This window comes from Carcharodon carcharias, chromosome 9, assembly GCF_017639515.1.
Source record: "Carcharodon carcharias isolate sCarCar2 chromosome 9, sCarCar2.pri, whole genome shotgun sequence".
NCBI lineage: Eukaryota > Metazoa > Chordata > Chondrichthyes > Lamniformes > Lamnidae > Carcharodon > Carcharodon carcharias.
This window is the reverse complement of record NC_054475.1, coordinates 32,775,115-32,791,621: the sequence shown is the minus strand read 5'-3', so window position 1 is coordinate 32,791,621 and position 16,507 is coordinate 32,775,115. Positions and strand designations below refer to the sequence as shown.

The 16,507-nt window shown below is 40.2% G+C and overlaps 1 protein-coding gene across 4 annotated transcripts in view; it reads right to left on the bottom strand.

Annotated features, from left to right (window-relative positions):
• The window catches only part of LOC121281819 (innate immunity activator protein-like), a 73,831-nt gene that overhangs the window by 49,067 nt on the left and 8,257 nt on the right, over positions 1–16,507 (bottom strand). For all 4 annotated transcript variants that reach the window (XM_041194842.1, XM_041194840.1, XM_041194843.1 and 1 more), the window contains one exon: positions 10,106–10,235. In XM_041194842.1, coding sequence (XP_041050776.1) covers positions 10,106–10,160 — 55 coding nt within the window. In that variant the 5' untranslated portion in view covers positions 10,161–10,235. The remainder of the gene's footprint in view (positions 1–10,105; positions 10,236–16,507) is intronic.

Sequence of the window (16,507 nt, the reverse complement as noted above, 5' to 3'; positions counted from 1 at the left end):
TAATTTGCTTTGGTACCCATAGGTAAAGGAGGTATACAATTAGTCAAGGTGCATTATTGTGCTGGCTCTTTTAGGAAACACCCATTGAATGGGGACAAGATCTGGCTTGTCTGTAATGTCTCCCATAATTAAGTATCCTGCTGACACCACCCTATATTGTCTACTTTCTCCTGAGTTCTTGCTTACAGAATTTACAACTCTGCAACCCACATCCTATTCTATCCGAAGTTCTCCTCATCCTGTTTCCCCAGTCCTCTGGTTTCCTGTCCATCACCCTATTGATTCCTTATCCCCACTTAAAAATTTATCCACTGCCTCATATCACCCTATTTCTCCAATCTCTTCCAATGCCTCAGCTCGAACTGGACTTCTCCCCACCCCCAGCCAGCCCTTTGCTTATAGACTGCACTTTGGAACTTTCCTCCCAAAAAGACTTGCTAGTGGCTTCAGAAGCACACACTAAGCCTACCTCTTTAATACCTTCCCTCAAAAACTCCCCTTGTGAAGCATGTTGTGAAGGCACCAAACAAATGTTTTGCTATCAATGTTTATAGGTGAGAAATAGCAATAAAAGCAAGACGTTGCAAGTGTTCAGTAATCCATATCTCAGCATAATGTTCTGTCTTCAGGAGAGGAGGAGAAAAAATTCAAAAGCAAGAAAATTTAAAACAATGTTCAGCAAGCTTATTGACAAAGACAATAGTAACATCCGTTGTGTTGTAATGAGTTCTTATGTGACTCATTGTCAAGTTGCCTATCCTATCTGTCTGTACATTTCGAGATATCATGTCTGAGCAACACTTTGACAGCTCCCTTTCATTGTTTATAGTTAATAATTAACATTGCAGCTGGAAAACTTTTAATGACATCATAACCGCCACAATATTCATCTGTTAGTTTATTGCTGTTACCAAGTGACTCAAGGACGGACTTAAGATCCAAAAGCTTGCTTAGGGAAACAATAAAGGTATCAGGAAATGGCCTTTGTTATCCATACTGATGCCAGCTCATTGTCTGCAGCAATTTGGTCATTGTCTATGACTAAATTAATTTAACATCTCCAGAATTAAAGTTTCTATAACTTGTGATATGAAATTCACTTACATTTAGTCAATCATTTCAAAAATGCAGTAGAATTTTAAAACGAGTGAATTCATTACTAAAAATGATCTTTGGGGTTGTTACATGAATAAAGGCAGGGATGATATTGCTTTTTAGCAATTGTTCCTCACAGAATATAACCTGTATAAAGAGGATAGTGAAGATTTTAGTAATTCTCTACTGAAAATAAGTGGCTAAGTTGTAAGGTGGAACAAGCTAGGTTATTAAAGTCATAAGAAGAAAAGCTAAATACTGTAGATGCTGGAGTAAAAACAGAAAATGCTGGAAAAACTCAGCAGGTCTGGCAGCATCTGTGGAGGGAAACAGAGTTAATGTTTTGAGTCCAATATGCCTTTTCCTCAGAACTCTGAAGAGGGGAGTTCCGAAGAATGGTCATATTGAACTCGAAACATTAACTCAGCTTCTCTCCCCACAAATGCTGCCAGACCTGCTGAGCTGTTCCAGCACTTACTGCTTTTATTAAAATCTGTGATCACTTTGTGAAGGACCCTATCAGAACAGGAAAATGTTTTTCATAGTACTTCTTTGCATTTAATATAGGTGATATTGCCAGCGATCGTTCGATTCATCAAGTACATCCCTGATTTTTTTTTTAACCATTTCATTGTAGCAGCTGTTGCCACGGCTCCGGCAGAATCTTTTTTGGTGGCCAATATGGAAGGGTACATTCACCAATCATTCTTGCAGTTTATCACACCCTTTGTTTAGATTATTCTGATTCACTGGAAATTATTCAACATACCCTGTTTATCATAAGTTACTTTCCACTACTGAAAGTTAACACACTTCATGCACAGTATCTTCAGAGGTATGAATTAGTAAAAAATCTTTAGCCTGGTGAAATCAAAATGACAAAGATAAATGTAAAATAGCCAAACAAATGCCATTGGCTCTGGTACATGTGCTGAAGCAGACAAGTTCTAATAGTGGGGATATTTTTCTGTAGAAGAGCTTTCACTAACAATGTCAAAAGAAAGTGGTTTCTTTTCCTACTAATTTTAATGTGTTCTTTTGCTCCTTAACAGTCACCACATCACCCACACCCTCCCATCCCAAAAAAGGTATTCCTTCCAGCGACAACAGGGTCATGTTTACGGCCTCTGCCCAGTGGGACCATGGCGGTGGTGGGCCAAAAATGGCAGTGCATCACTGTTTTCATTGCCAGTATGGTTGCTGCCATCTTCACTGGGGCCTTTACACGGGCGCCCAGTTAGGAGTCCACTTCAATATGCAAATTAAGGTCCTATGAAATAGGTAAGAACTCAATAGGGGATTGAGATGTCAAGAAGTGGGGTGTGCACCACACATGCACCACCCAATGATACCAGATGTAGAGTGACCTAACTATGTTCTTTGAAAGGATATCCATAGACTGCTCAATGTAGACTGTTCAGAATAAGGTAGGTTCAGAAGAAGTTGCTTTTTAAAAAAGAGATTTTCATGAGTCATAAATGCTCCTCATTACTCATTAAAAATCTTTCAGGTTGACTACATCTATCCCTCTGGAGTTCAGAAGAATGTGAGGTGACCTTATTGAGACATACAAGATTCTGAAAGAGCTTAACAGAGTAGACACAGAGGTTGTTTCCCCTGACTGGAGAATCTAGAACACAGGGTCACAGTCCGAAGATAAAGGGCCAATCATTTCAGACTGACATTAGGAAAAATTTCTTCACACAAAGGATTGTGAATCTTTGGAATCCTCTACCTGAGGGGGTCATCGTGATTCTTCATTGAATGTAGTTCAGGTTGAGATGTATTTTTCTTGGCTGCTTAGGAAATCAAAGGATATGGGAAGCAGGCAGCAAAGTGGAATTCAAGCAGTAGATCAGCCATGATCATAGTGAATGGCAGAGCAGGCTCAAGGGGTTGTATGGTCTACTCCTGCTCCTGTTTCTTATGTTCTCATTTAACTTAATACTTCTGTTCTACCTCTTGGGGAAGTTACTATTTCCCACTGTTCATTGAGCTGTGGGTGTTGGTTCAGAATCTGAAGATCAAATTTTAATGAGGCCTTGCCCTCCACAGGGTTCAGGGTCCATGCCAAGCACATCAGGCATTGGCACAATCCCAGCACTCGCTTCATGTCTACCAGGAGTTAAAAGCTCCACAAAGCCAAAGGCCATTAAATTATACTACACAAATGTTTGTTCACAAGTGATTAATATTTTCATATGAAATTCTTTTTGTCCCCATTTTAACTGATGTTGTTATTTGAATTGTTATTTAACACCTCTGTTAAGATAAGACATTTAGGCATTCTTACATCAATATGCTGCTGTTAAATAAGAGACAAACAAGTTAAATGTGATTTTGAATGAAGGCTGTGACTTACAATGAGAAAGTAATTATTATGCAGTCTGAAGTCCAGTTGGTGTAAATCATCACATATTTCCCTGGCTTCATCTACAAGTTACAGCATAGTACAGCATTGAAGTAATCAAACCCCTGTCAGCTGAGGAAGTGAGAGTTAATGCTGCTCTTCAAATTACATATGATTGTAACAGCAAAGGCAGGCTGTGACTTGTTTTGTCAACCATGTTAAAATGACTAGAGGTTTGCTAAGTGACAAATGACTTGATTAATGAAAGATTGTGTGACACTGGAAGTGTGGAAATTAATATGTGACTACAGTCCAAATTTCACTTGTGTGCCAGAATATATTGGCTATATAGAAGTTCAAGAAAATACAGAGCCTTAAATTACAAAATCAGATACACATGCACATGCAGTGTGTAGTACTTATTATTATTCTATCTGTCTTAGACAATGTTATTGCAACAAAATGCCTTAAATGAGGCAGTATCTACTGCAGCCCAAGGATATCCAAAATACATTAAAAATCTTAATCTGCCAGCTCTTCCATTATAGTTTCAGTTCTCTGCCTTGAGGCAGGTCTGACCCACAACCTCCACCACAGGTAAGGCAGGTCCCAAATCCTCCCCAGCAGATCAGGGATCGACCTCAATGCTGGGTGGTACCAAACTGACCCATATTGGCTGTCCAGCCAACCAAGCCAACCAGCTCTCCAAGAAATTCAGGTTGCTGTGGCAACATGTACTTTTACATGCATGATGTAATCCACAGCCATGAATAGTGATGGTACAGGCTCTAATTTTCTTTCCATCATGTGACTCACCAGGAATCTCTCCCGCTCTTACTGCCTGCTATTGACATATGTTGGAAGTATTTGCAGGTTGATACTCAACTCAACTTGTTGAGCCAAGTAATTAACGCACGTCCTTTGGGCATCAAGATCTGGTGTGGAACTTAAGCTCAGAGCTTTTGGCTCACAGACAATGATGCTACCCACTCTGATATTTTTCTATGTCCACATTTATCATAGAAATTTTAATGGAATGCATATGTAAACATGTCTCCTTGTACTTACAACCTACCACCAGTGGCAGTGCTCAATTAGCTCAATTTTGTGTTTTACAGAGGAACTTGATGCTCCAGCCTCAACGTCTCTGCTTCTGAATTTGCCATAAGTTTTTCTAATTAACTATAAATAGTAATGTAAAATCAAAGTATAACCAGAAACTTTTTCCAGTTGTCTGTCATATGTATTTAAAATTTCCTACTGAGCCAACAGCTGTCTCAGTGTCGCTTAAATAAACATGAGTGAGGCAGCTTAGAAATATTTTTGATATGGTGCAGATATCATAATATCATCAGCATATAAAACTCAAAGAGCGAGTTTTTCATAATTTCACCAGAAAACAAAGCCAGCAGCTTTGGGATTTACACAAACTCCATAAGCTTTGGCTAAAGATTAAGCTGGATAATGAAATTGATGCTTCCCTCCACTGTGTTTCCTGCCCTGAAAGTGTTGACCCTTCCAGGGCCCTGGCTTCTCTATCACCAGCAACCCTCCAGAAGTATTTTTTCTTGATGCATGAGACCACAGAGTGAGGACTGGCAGGCTAATTGTCAGTAGGGAGTATTCCAGGCATGCCTAATCTGTTCTCAGTTCCCTGCCCTACACACACACTATTTCAAATCAGGGTCAGGAAGGGAAACACCAGCTGATTTTCCCCCTCCCAGGACCCAACAGCCTAAGGTGATTTATAGCATCCAACTGTTGCTTTCCTGCAAACACCTTGTGAAGAACCTGATGCAGAACATCCTGGTTTTGAACTTCCATGCAGCTCCTGGGCAACCCTAAACCCCATCTGCACAAACCATGGCAGATGCAGATAATTGATGCACAAATAGAAAACTAAAAAACTCGACTATGGTCAACCAAAACAGACTATGAAGCATATACAACTCAATGCCCAATTCACAAGTGCAAAAGCAGCTTCACACCAATATACTCCACTCCTCCTGATGTAATTATTTAGCTTAAGCACATGACAGTAAACTTATGGTTGTTTATCAGCCATAAGAAAGGAAAAGGCTTTTGTTTTGCTGGTCTGCCTGAGCTCAGGACAAACCAGGAATCACAGTTGAAGAGTTCTGCTTTTTTATGGCTTAACTGTGCACTGTACAGTCTGAGGATAAGGGGCCAATCATAAAGTGCCCTGTCCCTTTTGGTAGAGCTGAGCTCAGCCAGGGATAGGCCTGCCCCCAGTTGATGGATGTTCCTGGGCTCTAGCCCAGCACCAAGGAAGAGACAGGTCAGGAAATGGTGCCCTATATTCTCTAAACCATGCCATAGATGGTAAAACATTGCAGATAGTGAGGTTGCAGGAGGGAAAATCAGAAAATAGAGAAAGTGAGGTTGGGCAAAAGCAAAGTTGAAAAGAGTTTTGAGGAGGATTTTGAAAGCAGGAGGAGAAACTGAGTAGTCCTTGGGATGCCATAATGGTATTAAATATGGATAATATTGAAAAAGCAGCAAATAGATTTGTGATCTTATTGCTGCAGCAAAACCTGTACTTTGCTCATATATATTTTCATAATATTTTAAAAGGTGTTGATTTCCTCAAGTTATAATTTCTATAACAAAGATAAGGAAAGGCCCATACCATTTTTTCTGATGGCTTATCAATGATATCTTACAGCTTTAGTTTTTCAAATGCTAGCTTTGCAACTTAGCAAAATTCACTATTTTAAGCCTTTCATCAACCATTTTTCTATACCCACTGAATTCTAAGAATTAACTTGTAAGTTAATGTAATTTATATGATAAACTATGGAATCTTACAGCACATCAGGAGGCTACCTGGCCAGTTGTACCTGTGCTAGCGCTTTGAAAGAACTGTCCAATTTCATCCCTCCTTCTAACGGTTTCCCCATTTTCTTTCAACAACCTTTCAGCTAATGCATTCCAGATCTTTGCAACCCTCTGAGTGAAAAGCTTTCTCTCAGTTCTCACAAAGAACTCAAGCAGGTCAGTAAGAAACAATCTGACATTTCTGTCCATGTTTCTGTCCCTTATTAACCAATGCTTTGCCAAGTGAGAATTAAATTTTGTCTTTGACAATAGCCTCTAGTAGTTTTTGTACTACTGACATTCAACTGCCTGGTCTGTAGTCACCAGGTTTATCTTTTATTTTGAATAGCAGTTTAATATTTACAATCCATCAGTCCTCTAGCATGACTTCTATGTCCAAAGAGGATTGAAAGTTTGTGGTCAGGCCTTCTGCTATCTTCACAGTTGGTTCGCTCATGAACCTAGAATGATCCCATCTGGATTGGGCAAATTGTTAACTTTGAGTGATGCCAACCTGTTTATCACCTCCTACCTATCCATTTTTATCTCACCCAATACTTCTACTCCTCCTTCTCTACTGCTACATTAAATTCATCCTCCCTTGAGAAGGTAAATTTTTCAGTATTTCAATCGCGCCCTCACCAGGAAATTTCCTTCTTTGTTCCTAATTGCTGCCAGCATTCCTTGAACTATCTTTTCACTCCTTATATCTGTATAAAAGATTTTGGGTTCCATCTTCTGTATTCCACTAATCTTTTCACGTATTCTCTCTTTGTCCATCTTGCATCTTTTTTTCAGCTTCCCCTTACGGTCTCTGTATTTTGCCTGGCTTTCTACTGTATTCTGCACCATTCTTGTCATGAACCTCCATTTTCTCTTTTATTTTAACTTCTATTTCCAGTGTCATCCAGTAAGCTCCAGCCCTGGATGCCTATCTTTCCTCTTTATGGGAACATGCTTGGTTTGTACCTGAACTGTCTTTGTATTGAATACCCGTCATTGCTTATTTCTTGGTCTATCCTTGCTTCATGTTTTACCTGTGGTAGATCCCTTCTCAAATCACTGAAAGTTGCTCTCTTCCAATTAGGTTTCTTCACCTTAGCTTTTTTTTTAAACACTCATTCCCTCTACCACCAATGCACAGTGGTAGCAGTGTGTAACATCTACAAGATACACAGTAGGAACTCACGAAGCCTCCTTAGACAGCACCTTCCAAACCCGTAACCACTACTAGACGGACAAGGGCAGTAGGCAAATGGGAACACCACCAACTGGAAGTTCTGGTCCAAGCCACTCAACACCCTGACTTGGAAATATATCGCCGTTCCTTCACTGTCGCTGGGTCAAAATCCTGGAACTCCCTCCCTAACAGCACTGTGGGTGCAACTACACCATATGGACTGCAGCCGTTCAAGAAGGCAGCTCATCATCACCTTCTCAAGGGCATTTAGGGATGGGCAATAAATGCTGGCCAAGCTAACGAAACTTACAATCCATGAACAAATAAAAAAAATTGCTGTTGGCAAAGTTATTAATTCAATGATGTTCTGTTAAAAGCTGTAAAACTGAAGAGTTTCAGTTGAAACAAAATGTCTTTTTTAACACAGCTGGAGGAGTGATTCTGAATATTGCCAAATATGTCAACTTCAATCCACACTAATCTAAAAGACTGCAGCTACATATTCCTGGTGCTCTCCAACCTACCCTATTATCATGACACATGCGATACTGCTACAATAAAATCATTGTTGCTACTGTCCTTGATAGAGATGAATTGAGGTTTCACTTATTCCAGTATATTTTAAAATATTCTTTGTTTCATTTTTTTTTACAAAAGAAACCTTTTGAAGAATTTACTTTAGTAATGGAAATTTCCTTTAACATATGCATTGCTAATCAAGAATAACATGTTCTACTGCAAATTATCATTGATAAGGGCATTGAAATTACACTGTGGGCTCGTAATGTACGAATGATCAGCCTTTTGTCTGAAATTCCTCTCTCTACTATTTTGGCAGAGGATTATCCTTCTTAAGGAGGTTGGGACCTCCACTAAAATAGTGGAGGGTGCAAATTGATGTGACCACATCAGACAATTGTACCCCAGCTTTAACAATAATGATGTTACATTGGATGAACAGCATGGCCACACATATAATGGCAAGACTATTAATGAACACTTTCTTAATGAGGAACATTTGCTTAATGAGGAACATTTGCTTAATGAGACTGTTTACTCAGACACTAATTTTTGTATTAAATTTTGTAATGTTAGTTTGAAAAGAATGATTGGTTGAAGACAAAGCTTGTCTTCTTCACTGTTAATACCTAAGGCCCTTCCACTATACTCAGACAAGAGAAACTTTTTTAAAGTGTCTGCAATATCATTGCACAAAGGCTAAAGAATCTACTTGCATAATAACATTTTAGCTTCAAAGAACCAGAGGTCATAAGTTATTAGTTTTGACTTTTCAACAATTCTCTGAGTGACATAGTATTTTTAAATAACATTTGCAACTTATCATAAAATCCAATGATTCCCACCTCTCATTTTTATATTTACGTAAAAATGTCAAAACATGCAACTAAAACTTTACTAAGCAGAGATACAAGAAGAATATCCAGTATCTATTCAGCTCTACACCCCCCCTCACCTTAAACCAGCTTATATTTCACCTCTTTTCTATTTTTACTTAGTTCTGTTGAAGAGTCATATGGACTCGAAACGTTAACAGTGTTCCTCTCCGCAGAAGCTGCCAGACCTGCTGAGTTTTTCCAGCTATTTTTATTTTTGTTTTGGACTTCCAGCATCTGCAGTTTTTTGCTTTTATACAAGAAGAATATTCAGCAACTATACAGATAAAGTAAAGGTTGTATAATAGAAACTACACGCTCACTATTGAAAACATTTATTGCAATGCTACATTGATTTGATAGGCATGTGGTAAACACAGAAAAATGCTGTCATTAGCATTCTATAATTCACGTAATCCCAGTCAATCTATTGTAAAGCATGTATGGGCAATAAAATACGCATCAGACCTGAAGTCATCCTAAACTTAGAACCTGTAACATTCCCTTTAATCTTGTGGCCTAATGTATCTGCACAAATGGTTCCTACCTTGCAAATGGTATGGGACCCTATGTATACTAAATTGTACTCACAGGTGAAAATATCTTTCCATTATCATTATCGGAAATGGAAGAATATCAAAGCTGATCTGATCTCAAACAATTTAGAATAACACCATTTTGTCCTTGTTTATTTGTTGATGGTAGCTACCAAACAATAGCTACAATGACAACATCTGACAATATAAGAGGTGAACCTCACACATCTTACAATGTCCAAAATCATCATTTTTACGGCTCATGATAGCTACTGTTAGAGGCATTACAAAACCCAGTCTTTCATCTCTGTTACTTTCCCATCAGGGATAGATGGCACATCGCAAGCAAAATCAGGACGGCTAATGCTTGTAGGTAGTGAATCTCAACTTGAGTGCTCGTTTCAAAATACATGAAGTTGATATAAAAATCCAAAACTGAAATTCAAGGAAGAGAATTAACTCAACCTGGTAGTTACACAGAGAAACAGAGATTGAGATGGACAAAAAAAGCCCCGAAAGCCTTAGGATTGATTAAGAATATTATTTTAGAACAACGTTCAATACAGAAAGACAGACTATTCTTCTAATGAGATGATGTCTAGAAACATAAATGTAGGGAAAATTAAATGGCAAAACAAGGTTATGGGCTCAAGTAAGCAATAGCAACAATAAGGAAATGGATTGATCCAAAGGAACAGAAATTAAAAGTTACCTGACTGGAGAATGACTCCACTGTCAGAATCACTGGCTTCATCTTTGCTTTCCATTTTGCAGAAGAGTATAGTGCCTACTCTTCCTTTGGTCCAGAAATAATTTGTTCCAAGAAGGCTGAAAGTATTCACCTGAGAATTACATAATAAAACAGGTTGAAGGCAAATTATTATGTTTAAATTTCTTTTGATATAAAATACACAAAGTTTGGAAAGTTTAAAAAATATTTTCAAAGATTATTTTTCCTGTTTTTAACTATTTGGATTCTGCCCATGTTGACCAAACTACTCACCTCAGTGACTCAAAGTTAACATTTGTTCAAATGCAAAATCAAAGGCCAATATCTTACTTATCCTGGATGTCTTTCATCTTGTGCCTAAATGAGGGATTATCTCAATGCCTAAAAATGGCTGTGAAAGTAAGCACACAAACGCAAAGTCCAAATTGTGTACATTGGTTCACACTGAGGAGATATGGAAGTGCTCCCAAATGTGCACCTGCCACCACAGAGAGCATGTGCACTGTTGCTATCTTTAGTTGTGCCTGGCAGTGCTTGGTAGAAAAGAAAACAACAAGCTTAGCAGCAGTGTTTTCTTTATGTAACAAGCAGGTGCCAAAGCCTGTTTGCAATAAAGCAGTTAGCTTGTTTATGGGTTGTGCTTTACATTCATATCTAGTGAATTAGCCAGCTATAAAACAATTCTTGATTTTAATAAATGCCAGTCTTTTTTTTAAATTAGCTTCTTATCATCTCATCCTGTTGTCATCTAATTGCGGATGCAATTTGCAGTCATGTCTAATCTGTTTCTACAAGGTCCTCTGCAAATGTATTTCTCACTGTTACTGTTCTCCTAATATGTTTTGTCACCAATTTCTGTTCATATCAAATTTCAGCAGTGTGGAAATGCAATTTCGGGAGATCATCCCAGATAGGGAGGTCAAACAGTCACAGGAATTACACAATAAATGAGAATATACTAAGAGGGGTAGATGAAGTGAGTGATCTTGGCATAAAAGTACACAGGTCCCTGAAGGCAGCAGTTCAAGTAGACAAGGTTGTAAAGAAGGCATATGGAATGCTCTCCTTCATTGGCAGAGGTATAGAATATATATGTAAGGATATAATGTTGGAATTGTATAAAACACTGGTGAGGTCACAACTGGACTATTGTGTGCAGTTCTGGTCACCACATTATAGGAAGGATGTAAAAGCTCTGGAGAGAGAGTGCAGAAGAGGTTTACAAGAATGTTGCCAGGGTTAGAAATGTGTAGCCACAAGGAGAGATTGGATAGGTTGGGGTTATTTTCCTTAGAACAAAGAAGGCTGAGAGGTGACTTGATTGAGGTGTACAAAATTATGAGGGGAATAGATGGAGTGGACAGGATAAAATTGTTTCTCTTGATGGAGAATTCGAGAACCAGGGGACATAGATTCAAGATAAGTGGCAGAAGGTGTAGGGAAGACATGAGGAAGAACTTTTTTACGCAGAGGGTAGTGGGTGTCTGGAATTCACTGCCTGAGTTGCTGGTGGAGGCAGAACCTCTAAACTCTTTTAAAAAGTGCCTGGATCTGCACCTTAAGTGCTGTAAGCTGCAGGGCTATGGGCCAGGTGCAAGAAGGTGGGATTAGAAAGGGCACCTGGGTGTCCTTGGGCTGGCATGGACAAGATGGGCTGAATGGCCCCCTTCTGAGCTGTAACTTTAAATGATTCTATGGTTCTATATTTAAATACAACCAGAATTTGGCCACCACGGTTTGTTATTGGTTGAAAATAACTTACTACAATCCAAAAATGGCTTGTGTTGAAAACCTGATCTATTCCTAAAGTCTTACATTTAAATATCACTGCTCATTATACTGATGGAGTGTGCCAAGTATGGAATGAAGAAAATGGGTTGCAAAGTGGGGGAGTAGGAGGGAAATGAGATAGGTGGAACAAAGAGACAAGTTCCTTAGAAGACCTCCAAGGCAAGGCAAAGCAACTTTTGAAGAGTTATCCAGGATTGCACTGGAAGGATAGATGAGCAGTACAGTAGCATTAATAATTGAAGGATACAAGTTTTTCCAAATAGGGTTTGATTTACCTTGGGTAGATAATTAAGAGATGCTCTTCATAATAACAGTAGCAGAAATATGATAAACATAACTAATTCCAAAACCATCAAGATTATTTTTTGATAGTTTTTTTGATAATAAGCTTGTTGTTTTCTTTTCTACCAAACACTGCCAAAAATCATCTCTGAGTTGTTTTATAATTCTCATTATTAAACTTACACTCAAAAAGCTGAAACTAAAACATGAACATTTTCTGAATGAATTCATTCTAAGCAATGCATCTGGGAATGGGGAGTTGAACACTACATGAGAGTACACATGTCATTCATTCCATGCTCTTTTATTGAAATTACATATAATGAAATAAAGAATATTGCTACTCGCTTTTCTGATTTATTTGTTCTACAAAGGCCACCTAAACATTCCTTGGGTCAAGGAGCCTGGACTAACCAAGGGAGGCATGTGTCCCAGAAATCACTTAAACCACCTTCCCATAAGAAATCTACTGTTGAGCATGAAAGCAAAGCTATTAGCAAACCACAAGTTGAAAGTTTTCAAATTAATGGTATAATGTTAAGTCAGTAGACATGTTTCATCACAGTTAAACCTGCTTGACTGAAATGCCTGGGGTAACAGCTTTTTTTTAGAAACAATGATTATATGTCAATGTGTGAATCTAGGCAACTGATAATCTTTCTGCAAAAAATAATTCTACAGTGTGTTAAATGTTGCAATACATGCATTAGGTTATTTTTTCTATATTTTATGGTGCGCCCATTCTGTTCCATCTTGTCTGTATGTGCTTGTGTTCTGCAATCTTTTTTGGAGATTTACCTGCAATTGTTTGCTCAAAACCAAAGTGCAAGAGTATGTTAAGATTAAGATTTTACACAAGAAAGAAAGGGCAGAGCCCTCCCAGATTTGCACTAAATGTGGTAGTGGGGGGGGGGGGGGAGAATGGAACTCGCTGGGCACATTGGCAGGCTTTTGTGCCATATCGTCCCGATCATGGCTCATTAATCATGCATTCCCAGGAAACACACCAGCCTCCAATTCACCAGCCATGCCCACACCTTGCCTTTTCCTCAAGCCAGGCACTATATTTAAAGTGTAGCTGCACTGCACACCTCTCAGTGCTTCCAGCCCAGGATCTGCTGCACAGAAAACATGGTCCTGAAGGCACGAAGACTGCAGCCCTCCAATTCAGTGAAGCATCCCTGGGACACCGTCTGGACACCAGTGGAGCCGCTGTGATGTCCTCTACCCTTGCTCTGGCCACAGGAGGCCCATCAGTATCGTCACTTCGGCTTGGGAGGCTGTGGTGGCCAGTGCCAACACTGTAGAGAAGAGATTTGCAACCAGTCCAGAAGTGGTGGGGGGTGGGGGGGGGGAAATGATCTCATTTGTGCCGCCAGGGTAAGGCAACCATCTTATCACTCTACTCACACACACACAAGCCCATCACACATTCATTGGCATCTCACTCACCCAGCTCAAAGGACATCACCACTCACTCTCTCACACACAACCTCACATCTTCATCTGGCCTCATCTCCTCTGGTGACTGCCTCCTCTGCCCTTACCCTCTTGAGGCCACTGGACAGATCAACGTATGTCCTCACACACATCTTGGGATAACCCCCTTCCCTAGTACAGCCCTAGCCCTGCAGCCTCTTCCCTTGCCTGAGGCCACTTCTCCCCCTTCCCCAAGCAAGCCCTAGCCCTGCAGTCTTTGAAAAGCCATCCCTGCCTTATGGCTGGTCTCATAAGTTGAGATCTGCCCATGAGCCCCCCTAAAAGTGATGCGGTGCTGCGGGTGATGCTGCCTGACGCTGATGACCACAAGTGCTGCCCAAAGCAAGGTAGGCAAACAGGCCCAAAGTCCTGAAAAAAGTGCAGCCCGCCAGGTGCATGTTCCTTATGCTCAGTTGTGAAACATGTTGGCGTGATGCCTGGATGATCCAGCATGGGGGAATGATTCTGGCAGGCTGAGCCTATAATGGTATGCAGATGTATTACAATGAAGTTCCCGATGAGCAACGTCAGGAAGCACAGCCCACCATTCACGGGCAGAACGGCCGATTGCAAACTACTTTCACAACGTCGTGAAATTGATTCTTGGCCTTCCTGTCATATTGTCCGCTCACACCTGCCATAATTCCTGATGCCAGCGGGCACAGAAAATTCCGTCCAAAGGCTGTTTTTTATTTTGTTTGTGGGATGTGGCTGGGCCAGCATTTATTGCCCATCCCTACTTGCTCTTGAGAAGGTGGTGGTGAGCTGCCTTCTGGAACCGCTGCAGTCCATGTGATATAGGTACACCCTCATAGCTGTTAGGAAGGGAGTTCCACGACTATGACCCAGCGACAGTGAAGGAATGACAATGTATTTCCAAGTCAGGATAGTGGGTGGCTTGGAGGGGAACTTCCAGGTGGTGGTGTTCCCATGTATCTGCTGCCCTTGTCTTTCTAGATGGTACTGATCATGGGTTTGGAAGGTATTGCCTAAGGAGGCTTGGTAGATTCTTGCAGTGTATCTTATAGATGGTACACATGCTGCTACTGTCCAGTGGGGGAAAAGTGAGTGAATATTTGTGGGCAGGGTGCCACTCAAGTGGGTTGCTTTGTCTTGGATGGTGTCAAGCTTCTCGAGTGTTGTTGGAGCTGCACTCATCCAGGCAAGTGGAGAGTATTCCATCACACTCTGGACTTGTGCCTTGTAGATAGTAGACAGGCTTTGGGGAGTCAGGAGGTGAGTTACTCACTGTAGGATTCTTAGGTAGTAAAATTCTAGCTCATGGAATAAAAGGGAAAGTAGGCACTTGGATAACAAATTGGCTGAATATCAAGAAACAGAGAGCAGTGATAAGGTACCAGGACAGGATGGGATGCATCCGAGGATACTGAGGAAGTTGAGAGTGGAAATTTCAGAGGCACTGGTGATAATCTCCCAGTCTTCGTTAGACGCAGTGGTGGTGCCAGAGGACTGGAGAATTCTGAATGTTACACCCTTGCTGAAAAAGTGGTTCAAGGGTAAAGCCAGCAATTACACACCAGTCAGTTTGCCTTCAGTGGTAGGGAAACTTCTGGAGACTATAGTTCGGGACAAAATTAATGTCATTTAGGCAGGTGCAGGATAATTAAGGAAAGCCAGCATTGATTCATGAAGGGAGAACTAAATTTAACTAACTTGCTGAAGTTTTTTGAGAAGGTATCAGAGAATGTTGAAAAGGACACTGCTGTTGATATGGTGTATATGGATTTTCAAAAGGCATTTGATACAGTGGCACGCAATAGACTTGTGAGTAAAATTTTAGCTCATGGTATGAAAAAGAAAGTAGGCACTTGGATAAGAAATTGGCTGAGTGACAGGAACAGAGAATAGTGATAAATGGTTATTTTTCAGATTGGAGGAGGCCTGTAGTGGAGTTCCCCAGGGGTCAGTGTTGGGACCCTTGATCTACTTGATATATATTAATGACCTAGACTATGGTGTGCAGGGCGTGATTTCAAAATTTGCAGATGATACAAAGATTAGAAGCATTGTCAACTGTGATGAGGATAGTCTTGAACTTCAAAAGGCATAGGCATACTGGTGGATTGGGCAGACAAATGGCAGATGAAGTCAATGCAGAGAAGTGTGAGGTGATTAATTTTGGCAGGAAGAATGTGGAGAGACAGTGTAAAATAAAGGGAGAAACTCTAAAGGAAGTGCAGGAACAAAGGGACCTCAGTATATTTGTATATAAGTCATTGAAGGTAGCAGGGCATGTTGAGAGCAGTTAATAAAACATATTGTATCCTAGGTTTTACTAATAGGGGCATTCAGTACAAGAGTAAGGAGGTCATGTTGAATTTATATAAGATATTGGTTAGGCCTCATCTGGGGTACTGCATCCTGTTCTAGGTGCCATACTTGAGGAAGGGTGTGAAGGAATTGGCGAGAGTACAGAGGAGATTCTCAAGAACAATTCCAGGGATAAACAACTTTAGCTATGAAGATAGATTGGAAAGGTTGGGTCTGTTTTCCTTGGAGAAAATTGAAAGGAGATTTGATAGAGGTATTCAAGATCCTTAGGAGTATGGACAGGGTAAATAGTGAAAAACTTCCCACTCAAGAGTACATCAAGAACTAATGGGCACATTCAAAATAACTGGCAAAAGGAGAAATGATGTGAGGAAAAACTTTTTCACCCAGCAGGTGGTTGGAGTCTGGAACGTACTTCCTGAAATGGAGGTGGGGGCAGCTTTGATCGAGGTATTCAAAAGGGAATTGGATTGCTATTTGAAAAAAAAAAACTTGCAAGGTTACGGAGACAAGGCAGGGGAGTGGGAGTAGGTAGATTGC